The 13,200-nt window shown below is 39.7% G+C and overlaps 1 protein-coding gene across 1 annotated transcript in view; it reads left to right on the top strand.

Annotated features, from left to right (window-relative positions):
- Window positions 1-13,200, top strand: part of FKBP9 (FKBP prolyl isomerase 9) — a 45,087-nt gene that overhangs the window by 30,577 nt on the left and 1,310 nt on the right. Inside the window, exons 6-9 of the mRNA XM_054991343.1 lie at window positions 693-838; window positions 5,415-5,601; window positions 6,054-6,199; window positions 12,722-12,885. Coding sequence (XP_054847318.1) covers window positions 693-838; window positions 5,415-5,601; window positions 6,054-6,199; window positions 12,722-12,885 — 643 coding nt within the window. The remainder of the gene's footprint in view (window positions 1-692; window positions 839-5,414; window positions 5,602-6,053; window positions 6,200-12,721; window positions 12,886-13,200) is intronic.

The raw sequence follows: 13,200 nt of genomic DNA, 5'->3' as shown, positions 1-13,200 counted from the left end.
AGGTAGTTTTGTCCACACAGTTCCTAAAACTCTGTATGGTGGGAGAATGGCTGGCCAACCAGCCCAAGGGGCCCCATCAGTCAGAATGGACAGTGTGACCCACCCCAGAAGCACTCCTGAAGAGGAAATGGCCCAGGCAACTATAGCAACTATGTAACAGGAAGCGTGTGGAAATCAAGTAGTTGCATTGCAGACATAGTTGTTTGGGTGTGATTTCTGTCCTTCCATTCTCTCCCTCATGAATAAGTGCTCTCACTCTGGGAAAGTAATGAAGTATTAAAATACTTATCACTTTGAATACGTCACTGTGCAATGGATATAGCACTGAACTTGGCTGTTGGAGACTCAATTTGAAATCCTTGGCCATGTCTCACACATTTTCCCCGAGTGGAAGCTTTCCTCAGGACTGGTGCTTCAATGGAAGAGCAGCATTAGTCCTTTCCATCTACCTTACATGCCTGGTCTACAAATGGTTCATTCAGATTCTCATAGCTAGCCTTACTGGGTTTCTGCTGTTGCTAGCAGATGATCCATGATATTGAAAGCTTTTTGAGGTTAAAAAACAGTAGCTCATACTTTGTTGAAAGTAGTCATAGTAACCTACAGTTCTTCAGTACAGCAGTAGTACTCTTAGAGTTACGGAAGTGTTCATGTTGATAGTGATTTCAGTAAAAATGGTGTCTTTTCTGTAGTTATTCACGAAACCACACATATGACACCTACATTGGGAAAAATTATATAATTGCTGGGATGGATGAAGGCTTGCTTGGTGTATGCATTGGAGAGAAACGGAGAATAACAATCCCACCTCACCTTGGATATGGCGAAGAGGGAACAGGCGAGTACAACTTTTAACTCAGCATATTTGAATTTTATTTCAGCATGGGGCCAGTGAATATTCTGCAGTCATTAAATTAAGATGGGAGACTAGGATGGAGGAGACCTGGATCCAAATCCCCTCTCAGCTATGAAGCTTGCTGGGTGACCTTGGCCCAGTCATATACTTTTTCTCACTCAACATAACCTTCCTCGTAAGTTGACAGGACAAAATTGGAGGTGGAGGATAAACCATATATGGCAGTCTTTGGAGGAAGAACAGATTAAAACGTATAGATAGATTTCTCACAGACATATATTTTTAAAATGTTTAAATTCAAATTATTGAGGCCAGAATGACATTAATCCAAGTATGGAAACAGCAAGTGACTGCAGGAAAAAAAGACAGTAGATAGGTAGAGTTTGGTTTGTAGTGATGTATGGATGAGATACGTGATCATGGAAAACTTGGACATTTGACAAATTTGTAAGAACCTGCTCTACTTTTTGGATTCGGGATGATCCATCAATCATGGTAAAGGAGGAGATAGTATTAGAATATATTTAATAATGTAACTATTCACTTGTCTTTACATTCTTCTGTTTAAATGAATATTTTGTATTTTTATGTTTTGTATACTGGGTTGTATCCAGCCAGCTTTTTCACTCGGTGGCACCCAATGCCCTTCCATATTACACTTCCCATCCTGCATGGCTTTTGCATGTGAAAATCTCTTGATTTGCAGCATAGCATTTTTGAGAAATGAAAAAGGATGCCTCCTTGCTTGTGTTACAAAGCATTAAAGGAGTTAGGATCCCACCCATTATGATTATGATGGATATATTTACATTTATCAAACTCTGAATTTATTTATTGGAAAATTTTAAAAATGTACGGCTAGAGAGAGGTTCTTTCACAGGCATCAGTATCCTGTATTCTGACAAAATTTTTGGAGGCAGGATCATTTTACTTTTAAGGATAACAATAATACATGGTTTATATTTTTGTTCTTCTAAAGGGAGCTGTTTTCAAGTATAATGAAGAAAGCTCTAGTCCCAGTGCAAGATCACACGTGTAGTCACTTAACACTTCTACACGTCACATTGATTCATTGGTATTGGTTTCTTGGAGTCTGTTTTCTCTTACTCTCTACCTCATACTGCTTCATAACTTGCTAGTTTTAAGCAGACTACAAAAATATAAAAACTAGACTACGTTTAAACAGCTGCAAAAAAGTGCATAAATTTTTGTAACTGAGTGTGATGAGTCTACTGTTATCTTCTAATAAAACATAGATAACGTCTCCATATGTATATTTTGGAGCAAAGGAAAAATTAAGGTTCCTAGCCTCAGAAAAAAGCGGCATTCAAAAGTCACATGATATAGTGTGTCCACACTACCTAGACCACAGTTACATAGTCTCGCAGATTATCGGGTCATTTGGAGGGGGAATGCGCCAGAATGGCGTTCCAGTAGAGCCGAAAAGTGGTCACGTGGGTTTTGGCTGCGCCCACGTGATTCCTTTTCCTCCCCTCTGCCTCCCCTCCAAAGGAGGCTAAGTTGCTTCAATTCATTCTGCTGCTTTATTTTCATTTGTGACTCGTGAGAGTTGAGTGAGAGTGAGTTAGTGAGTGCAAGCTGGGCTGCTGGGCTTGGATCTCCAAAGGAGGGTAAGATGCTTCAATTCATTCTGCTGCTTTATTTTCATTCATGAGAGAGAGTGAGTGAGCGCAAGCTGGGCTGCTGGGCTTGGATCTCCAGAGGAGGGTAAACTGCTTCAATTCATTCTGCTGCTTTATTTTCATTCGTGAGAGAGAGAGTGCAAGCTGGGTTGCTGGACTGGGATCTTCAAAGGAGGGTAAACTGCTTCAATTCATTCTGCTGCTTTATTTTCATTCGTGAGAATGAGTGAGTGAGTGCAAGCTGGGCTGCTGGGCTGGGATCTCCAAAGGAGGGTAAGCTGCTTCAATTCATTCTGCTGCTTTATTTTCATTTGTGTGTGTGTGTGAGAGAGAGAATGAGTGACTGCAAGCTCGGCTGCTAGGCCAGAATCTCCAAAGGAGGGTAAGCTGCTTCAATTCATTCTGCTGCTTTATTTTCATTCGTGAGAGTGAGTGAGTGAGCGCAAGATGGGCTGCTGGGCTTGGATCTCCAAAGGAGGGTAATAATAACATTCGATAATAACATTCGATTTATATACCACCCTTCAGGACAACTTAATGCCCACTCAGAGTGGTTTACAAAGTATGTTGTTATTACCCCACAACAATCACCCTGTGAGGTGGATGGGGCTTAGAGAGCGCCAGAGAACTGTGACTCGCCCAAGGTCACCCAGCTGGCTTCAAGTGGAGGAGTGGGGAATCAAACCCAGCTCTCCAGATTAAGAGTCCCGTGCTCTTAACCACTACACCAAACTAGCTCTCAAGCAGTAAGCTGCTTCAATTCATTCTGCTGCTTTATTTTCATTCGTGACTAGTGAGTGAGTGCAAGTAGGGCTGCTGGGGCTGGCTGTCCAGAGGGTAAGCTGCTTTGAGTTCATTCTGCTTTATTTTCAGGAAATACCTGGGTGTTGCCTTCTGACACACTTCCGGTGATGGCAGGGGGTGTGGCAAATGCTAATGAGATATGCTAATGTTATGCTAATGAGTTCCTGCAGTTCTTTTTCTACAAAGTGACCCCTACAGATTATGGTACCCTACAATACCTCCCTTGCAGAACTCGAGATGGTAAAGCATTTAGGCGTGCCAACACAAAGGAACAGTCAAATATGAGCTATAGTTAGGAAGCTGACCATATGGAAGAATACCAACAATCTAAGTAGAGCAAGGGCATCATGCTCTACAAATCATGCTGTTATAGTCATACCTAAATAAATGGTTCTTAATCATGCTCATGGCTTTTTGTGTGGTGGCTAGGGGTGTGCAATTCAGGTTTCTGATTCGGGATAAATACCGGAATCGGACCCGATTTGTAAAGATTTGGAATTTCTGAATCTGGCTCCGATTCAGATATGACAAATCAAAGCTTCCCAAAGTGATTCAGGTTGCTTTGGGAAGCTTCGGGGTACTTTCAAACCCCACAGCTGGCTCCAGCTGACTTGCAGAGGAGGATCCCCGCCCCCCCCCTGCCCAGCTGAAGTTTAAAGGGCCCTTTCTGTGCTGCTTGCAAGCGGCATGGAAAGGGCTGGTTAAACTGGCTGGCCGGCAGGGGACATCCCCTCCCTGCCAGTCAGCTGAAGCGTGGAAAGTCCCGCCGCTGCTTATTTCACCTGATGAGAGAGGGAGGAGGGAACCCCCTCCCATCAGGTGAAATAAGCAGAGGGGTGGGAAGTTTTGGTGTGCTTAGAATTTTCACGGAGCATACCAAAGCAGGGCAATAAGTGGTGTCCAAAGTGGCTTGCCGTTCGGAAATCACTTATTTCTGATTCTTTTTCCCGCTTCAGAAATTCCAAAGCGAGAGAACTGAATCTTTCTGTCCCTGCACATCCCTAGTGGTGACTGAATTGAGGGAGTCCAAGGAATTTAAGGAGAATTGACTCAAAGGGGTCTCCTATTTTATCAATCCAAATACCAGCCCCATATAAACTTTGCATGGCCACCTTGGTATTTAAGAGTTTAAGGGCAGCTGGAATATATTGAGCCCCAGATGAATAAAGGAAGCAACAGATATTTGTTGCCGCTGTAGCTAATCTTTTAACTTGAGCAGCAGTATTTAAAATAGAAGGCCTCTTCGATGTTGTTACCATGAATTTGCCACTTACTGTGTGCCTGAGTTTTTTTACTGAAAACAACAACCTTGGATTTTTTGTAGTTGACAGGCTTTCTTCCAGACAGTAAGAGACAAAAGTCTTTATCAGAGAAGACAGTCTTGAAGTTGTTCTTGATAGAACTGGATCATCAGTGAAAAGTAAAATAGGAGCTTTCACATTAACAATAGATGGAGAACAACAATCCTGGGTGGAAACAGCAGAACTCATATCGTTAATATACAAAGTAAACAATGAAGGGGCCAGTATACACCCCTGACACACTGAAGATTAAAGAGAACCCAGATTGGTCTCACTTGGACCCCCCCCCCCACACATGATATATACTTGAGTTGTTTCATACAGCTTTGAAAAAAATGGACATCTAAAGAGAGGAGGCCCATGGTACTGAGAAAGTGCTGGAACCTTATTGACCCCCAAATAGAAGCATATTAATTAAACGTATGGGTATCTAAGAGTGGTTTCAGACTTTACAAGGAAATGCCTAGAGAGAAGGCATGAGTGTAGATGCCTTTCTAGTGTGATTTCAGATATGGTGACTTGTGCATTTTTCCAAAGTGTAACGTGTAAAGTTCATTTTAGATAAGTATCTCATGTTCAGGACTCCCTTGATGTACATTAAAATTTTGCGTGAGATTTGTGGGAAAAGGTCAAATACCCCAAACAACTTAAATCCATTCTATATAGTTCAGCAGGAACCTTGAAATGCTCTTAGACAAGTCTAATTTTTTTGCATTGTGAACATTGTCAATAGGTTTCACCTATGAGTGTTTAATCAGTGCGAGTGGAAGGGTGGGAGATTTCTTTTCATATGATTGTTTATTACTGTAGGGAAGATTCCAGGATCTGCAGTGTTGGTTTTTGACATTCATGTGATAGACTTCCACAATCCTTCAGACTCGGTTGCCATTACAACCCATTACAAACCGAGCAACTGCTCAATACTGAGCAAAAAAGGCGATTACTTGAAGTACCACTACAATGCCTCACTCCTAGATGGCACTGTGTTAGAATCAACGTAAGTATCACTTGACATTTAGTAGTTATACAAGCATGAGGTGTAATGGAGTAACAACTTGGGGAAACTTGTCATATTCCATTTTGTGCATGTGGACCAAAGCTGAATATTTCACATTTTAGCACTCAGTTAAAATAGGTGAGAGAGACAGAAGTTGCAAAGGGGAAGGATAATACAGACAAAAGGGGTTACATAACATATAATCCTGTATGGTCTCAACATGCAATGTATGCATTAGAAGGGGACTGATAATAGATCAGATCATCATATAAATAAGATCATGTATATGCAGGAAAAAGTGCCAGAAAGATGCATTAGGAGGCAGTATGGCATTATCATTAGCATATCCAAGCCTAAAACAGAAAGCATCTCTCTTTACTTAATAACCTGCAGTCTTCTAGATGCTTATTTTAATAGAATATTTGGGTTATTGCTCATTTTTTCCCCTTCAGGTTTAACCTTGGCAAAACCTATAATACAGTACTAGGATTTGGACAAGTTGTGTTGGGAATGGATATGGGCCTGACAGATATGTGTGTAGGAGAGAGAAGAACTGTTATCATCCCGCCTCATTTTGGTTACGGAGAAACTGGAGTTGGTAGGTATATGAAACCACCACATTGATCTGTTTACTTTTCACCATTCTCTGCTGTATGCCACTTCTGAGCTGTCTTAATTTCTTTAAATATTTATTAATCTGTGGGCATAGTATACCTTCCTTGCTCTTTTCCTCTGCTCTCAACTTGGCAATCTGAATGATATAGATTGTGACTTCCGGTTTGGGATTCATGGAGGTCTAACGCAGCTCCATTTGCGGAGCTGACCGGACTGCCGTTTTAACCGGCCGGAGGGGTGAAAATAACCCGCGGCCGACTGCTCTCAGGCGGGGAGCAGGCAAAGAACGCTCAAGACCCTAGGGTGAGCTAGATCTCGGATGAGGGGGGGCTCTACTCAAGGAGTCTCCCCCCCAATCCTTGAGGTCCCACCTTGCGACGGGTCGGCTATAATCTCTGCGGCAGTTCTGGGGCCAATTCGGCTGGCATAAGACCTACATACCCAAGCTTCGATCGGGGAGGGAAGTCGAGAGGAGAATTTAAGATCGAAACAGCGATTACAACCCGAGAAAGTTGAAGAGAAGGTAAAGATCGCTATCTCTTGAAACGGGACAGATTGATAAAAACAGAGAGGAAAGAAAGTAGATTTTTAAACTGCAACAGACTAGTGAAAAGGAGGTGAAGACTCGGCAGGAGTTGTATTTTAAAAGAGACTAAATTTAAAGAAGTTATTGCAAAAATCGGACTATTGTTTTGAATACCTGTGGTTTTGGAGCTGTGGGAAAAAGACACCATCGCGAGACCTGCTGTGGGAAGACGGGAGACAGGAAGTGCGTAACAACAATAGAGTGGCTGGAGGGAAGCGGCCCTTGCCGACGGACAGGAAGTAGGGAATCGCCATTTTTGAAAAGGGAAGGGTCGCGGCTTCAGCGGAAGAGGAAGTAGGCCATCTTGGATTACAATAACATAGAGAAACCATAGAGAAAAGACGCCCGACATTTTGGATACAAAAAATTAATTTTGGCAAAGATTGGGACATTTGGAAAAAAGGAAAACGTTTAAACATACGCCACGGAGCTAAGGAAGAGAGCAGATTCGTGGGAGCGAGCTAAAGCAAGCCCCACGATGTCGAAAAAAGAGTGGCAATCGGCAATAGAAAATTTGGACAAAAAGCTTATAGACATGATGAAAGAACTTAAGGACACGAAATTGGAGCTTATTAAAGAGGTCAAAGAAGTTACACAGACAGTAAAGTCGGAGCTGTCAGAAGTGAAAAAAGGCGTGGAAACGATTAGTAGTGAATTACAAGGAACGCAGCAGAGAGTTAAAACAGTAGAAGACGCGATGGAGAATTTAATAGAAACGCAACAAACAGAGATGAGACTGGTGAAGGGGAGGATGTCAGTTGCAGAAACTAAACACATGGAGAAGCAGCTTCGTTTTCGTGGTCTGCCAGAAGTGGAAGGGAAGTCAGCGCAAGAACAGATGACTGAGGTGTTGGCTGATTACCTGGGGAAGGAGGAGGAGGAAATTGTGGCTATCCTAGATGTGGCGTAACGTGTGAACTCGAGAATTGCAACCCAGAGGAAACTACCAAGGGATGTGATTGTGCAGTTTACAACTAGAAACATGAAAGAGAGGATTGTGACAAAACAATTTCAAGATCCATTGGAGATTGATGGCAAGACGATTATCATAATGAAGGAACTGCCCAGATCAGTGTTACTGGACAGGAAAAAATATAGAGTGCTAATTCAAACTTTGAAGGACATGAATATCAGATACAGATGGGAGTTACCGGAAGGAGTGTCCTTTGAGTTTGGAGGGGCAAAAAGACGCATCAGATCTGAGCGGGAGATGGAGAGATTTATCAAGGACAATGAAAAAGACTTACCAACAAAACCATGAATATGGAGTGTAATGTATTATCTTGGAATGTAAATGGACTAAACTCACCGAATAAGAGGAAAAACATTTTTCATTGGCTACTAAAACAAAAATGTGATATTGTTTGTTTGCAGGAGACCCATATTAGAAAACAGGATGTAAAATATTTAAAATCTGGAAAATTGGGCAAAGAATTTGTAGCGGCCTCTAACAAGAAAAAAAGAGGAGTGGTGTTGTACATAAAAGAGGAGCTGCAGCCAAAATTTGTTATGAGAGATGTGGAAGCTAGATTTGTAGCGGTGGAATGTAATTGGAATTTAAAGAGAGTGTTGGTAGTCGGACTTTATGCACCTAACGGTGCAAAGGAAAGCTTCTTTGAGGATTTAAGGAAGCATTTAGACGATCTTGTATATGACCAGATAATTCTTGCTGGAGATTTTAATGGAGTGACAGATTTGGAACTAGATAAAAAGACTACAACAGCACAAAAGAAAAGAGGACTATTGCCAAAGCTTTTTTTTGAGTTGATTCAACAAGAGACTCTCGAAGATGTATGGAGGAGAGAATATCCTAAAACCAAACAGTTTACTTTTTATTCTGCAAGGCATCTTACATTATCAAGAATTGATATGATCTGGGCCTCAAAGGACTTAGCGTTATGGACTAAGGAGGTAGAAATAATGCCGATGGTAGGCTCAGATCACAATCCAATTATGTGGAAATTTGGAAAAAGGAGAAAAAGGAAAGCCTGGAGAATAAATGAGGACTTGTTACAGGAAAGTGAAAATATGGAAATATTGAGAAGAGAGACAAAGTTTTTTATACAATATAACGTGAATAAAGAAGTACCAACCAGTAAAGTTTGGGATGCGTACAAGGCGGTTGTAAGGGGCATACTAATGGACTTAAATGGCAGAGCAAGGAAAAAGAAAGAGGAGAAAAGACAAGAGATTGAGGAGAAAATAAAGGCCAAAGAAATACAGTTAAAAAAGAGACCAGGGAAAAAGAAAATACATCAGGAAATTAAAATTCTTCAAGAACAGTTAACAGCAATGAGTAATAAAGAATTGGAGTGGAACCTTAAAAGACTGAATCAAAAAGCTTTTGAGGGTGCTAATAAACCTGGGAAATATTTGGCATGGCAATTGAAGAAGAAAAGGGAAAAGAAAATAATAAATAAAATCTGTGAAGAAAATAAAACGTACCTGGAGCAGACTACCATTAGTAGAGCCTTTTATAAATTTTATGCTAAGCTGTATAATAAAAAAGAAGTAACCAAAGAATCAATAGCATCATATTTGGAGAAAACCAAACTTCCAGAGATCTCGGAAGCTTGGAGAAATAAGTTGAATAGTGAAGTAACTGATGAGGAAATAAGTAAGGCAATACAATCTGCAAATCTAGGAAAGGCGCCAGGGCCAGATGGACTTACGGCTAAATTTTATAAGACAATGGCCAACGAACTGGCACCATTCCTAAAAGAGGTGATGAACGGAGTTTTTAGGGATCAAAGAATTCCAGACACTTGGAGTGAAGCGAATATATCATTGATCCCAAAAGAGGGCCAAGATCTGACTAACGTGAAAAATTACAGACCTATATCACTACTTAACAATGATTATAAAATTTTTACGAAGATATTGGCGGAGAGACTGAAGGGGTGGCTCTCGGAAGTCATAGAGGAGGAACAAGCAGGCTTTTTGCCAGACAGACAAATAAGAGACAATTTAAGGACAGTGATCAATGCTATTGAATATTATGACAAGCGTTGTGACAAAGAGGTTGGTTTCTTCTTTGTAGACGCTGAAAAAGCGTTTGACAATTTAAACTGGGATTTTTTGTTTGCCACTATGGAAAAGCTACAATTGGGAGAAAGATTCATCAGAGCAATTAAAGAAATTTATAGAGACCAGACTGCAGCAATTGTAGTGAATGATGAACTGACCAAGAAATTGACGATTAGTAAAGGAACAAGACAAGGTTGCCCGTTATCTCCATTGTTGTTCATTTTAGTATTGGAGATTCTGATGATACAAATACGACAAGACGAGGAAATACGAGGAATAAAAATAAAGGACTATTCATACAAGGTTAGAGCATTTGCAGATGACATAATGTTAATCGTAGAAGATCCATTGGAGAACATGCCAAAAGTGATAGACAAGATCAAGGAGTTTGGTGACTTGGCAGGTTTCTTCATTAACAAAAAGAAGTCAAAGATATTATGTAAAAACATGACTAAGCAGAAACAACAATTGTTAATGGAAACAACGGACTGTGAAGTAACTAGTAAGGTGAAATATTTGGGAGTTGAGCTGACTGCAAAAAATATAGATTTGTTCAAGAATAATTATGAAAAATTATGGACTCAGATAGAGAGAGACTTGATCAAATGGAATAGACTGAATTTGTCATGGTTGGGCAGGATTGCAGCAGTTAAGATGAATGTGTTACCAAGAGTAATGTTTTTGCTACAGACAATACCAATCATCAGAGACTCTAAACAATTTGAAAAATGGCAGAGGAAAATATCAGATTTTGTTTGGGCAGGCAAGAAACCTCGAGTGAAAGTAAAAGTTCTACAAGATGCAAAGGAAAGAGGCGGAATGCAACTGCCCAACCTGAGACTTTACCATGATGCAATCTGCCTAGTTTGGTTAAAAGAGTGGATGACATTAAAGAATAAGAAACTATTAGCCCAAGAGGGATATAAAAATTTTTTTGGATGGCACGCATACCTATGGTATGACAAAGTAAAGGTCAACTCGATGTTCCTGCATCATTTTGTAAGGAGAAGTTTATATACAATCTGGAAGAAGTACAGAATTTACCTACAAGAAGGAACCCCTTTGTGGGTGGTTCCATACGAGGTGATAGATCCGAGAGCTGTTGATAATGAACAACAATGTCTAACGTACAAAGAAATAACTAAAACTGAAGTGTCTAAACTTAGAATAAAGACGCAAGAGGAACTATCACCGAACTACGATTGGTTCCAGTATAGACAGATCAGAGATTTGTATAACTCGGACTCTGTAAAGGGAGGTATACGAACAGAGAATTCGGAACTAGAGCAGACCCTTTTTAAAGAGGACAAGAAAAGAATATCCAAGGTATACCAAGTACTGTTGAAATGGTATACCGAGGATGAGACAGTTAAAACACAAATGGTGAAATGGGCTATAAATTTTAATAAAGAAATAACAATGGAGGCATGGGAATACTTGTGGAAAACTACAATGAAGACAACGACATGTATTAATATTAAAGAGAACATTTTCAAAATGATCTATCGTTGGTACATGACACCAAAGAAGATTGCGCTAGGAAACTTGAACACTTCTAATAAATGCTGGAAATGTAGAAAGCATGAGGGCTCCCTCTATCATATGTGGTGGTCGTGTGAGGTAGCTAGGCAGTTCTGGGGGGAAATAATAAGAGAAATGAGTGAAATTTTACAGTTTCAAATAAATAAGAACCCAGAACTCCTGCTGCTAAACTTGGGAATGGAGGGAATCCCAGCCCACCATAGGACGTTGATATTTTATATGACTGCAGCAGCTAGACTTTTGTATGCGCAGAAATGGAAAGTACAAGAAGTGCCAACTATTGAAGATTGGATCTACAAATTGCTGTATATGGCTGAAATGGACAAGATGACAAGAAAACTGAGAGATCTGGACTCAGGGCAGTTTAACACAGACTGGGAGAAGCTGAAACAATATCTGGAGAAGAAGTGGGAGGTGGGAGGAAAACTGTGGCAGTTTGAGAACTACTGAAGTACAATAAAAGTATAAAAGAGAGGGGTGACTTTACCGGGGGAGGAAGAGAAATGTGAATTTATAAGCAGTTAGATTAATTAATTGATTGAGATATATATAGATATGTAAAGGTTAATTGATAGAATAGTGATAGAGAATAATTAACGGTTTAAACTTGAGGATTGAGTAATTAACAATATTTTTTTTTTTACTTGATAAGACTTATATGCACCAAACTGAATGTATAGAAGAGTTAAAATGACTGACAATGTGATGAGTTATATAGAAATACTATAAAAAGAAGAAATGATTAATATAGAGAGAACAAATCAAATTGTTTGATTTAAATGTGGGAAATTTTTATGGTTTATGACATACAGAAATATTCAAAACTGGAAAATGGGATAAATTGTTTATCTAAAGAAGTATAGTTTGGATGTATAGTAAGTAAAAGAGTTAAAGATGTACTGCTTAATATAATGGAGAATATATATTTGTTTTAGATAGAGGAAATTAATAGAAGTAAGGGAAAAGGGACAGAGGGTGGGAAAGCTGTTGGAAGTCAACAAAAGGGGGGGAAAGGGAGGGGGTTAGAAACGAAAAATTAGGGGATAATTGAATGCAATGTAATGTAAAAATATTAATGTTCTAACCCAATAAAAATTTTACAAAAAAAAAAAAAATGAATGATATAGATTGCAAATAGCTACTAAAGAACCAGAAAAACAACTATATTAAACTTCTTCAGACCCAGTAAATACTATTTCTCCTGTATCTTGGATTAAATACTATAATTGGTATTTGCTATAGAATGAGCTTTTAGTGGAGGTGAGCGGGGTTGACTTTTTCTACTCTTGTTAGCTAAAACAGTGCCATATTAAAAAGGCTAACATTTATTTTTGTCATTTACTGCAACAGAAGGAGAAGTGCCTGGTAGTGCTGTATTGGTTTTTGACATAGAATTGCTAGACTTAGTGGCTGGCTTGCCAGAAGGCTATATGTTTATATGGCATGATGACGTCTCTCCTAACTTGTTTGAAGAAATTGACAAGGACAACAATGGAGAAGTTCTTCTGCAAGAGGTAAAGTTTTGGCTGGGAAAGCTGCTTTGCAGAGATTCTTTTTTGGTAGATTCCCATTGGTTCACAGGGCATATAATATTGCATCTGTGGAAAAGCTGTTTTGGATTTGGATTTGCTCTCTGCATGCTTCCAAATACTCTGTAAAGGAGCAGATGTATAACTTCTCGTATGTTGTGCCTTAGTAGCAATGTATGGAAAGCACTGTGAAATTCTGGTTTTAAACTACTGTTTGTGTAACTTTTTTTCGGGTCGAATGATTTCAAACCAAAGTTTATCCTGCTCTAACCTACTGTTTTATTCTTTTAAAAATTTTCA

The sequence above is a fragment of the Eublepharis macularius genome, chromosome 11 (genome assembly GCF_028583425.1).
Source record: "Eublepharis macularius isolate TG4126 chromosome 11, MPM_Emac_v1.0, whole genome shotgun sequence".
In the NCBI taxonomy this organism is placed as follows: Eukaryota; Metazoa; Chordata; class Lepidosauria; order Squamata; family Eublepharidae; genus Eublepharis; species Eublepharis macularius.
The sequence above is the reverse complement of the archived record's forward strand: the minus strand, read 5'-3'. Positions and strand labels throughout refer to the sequence as shown.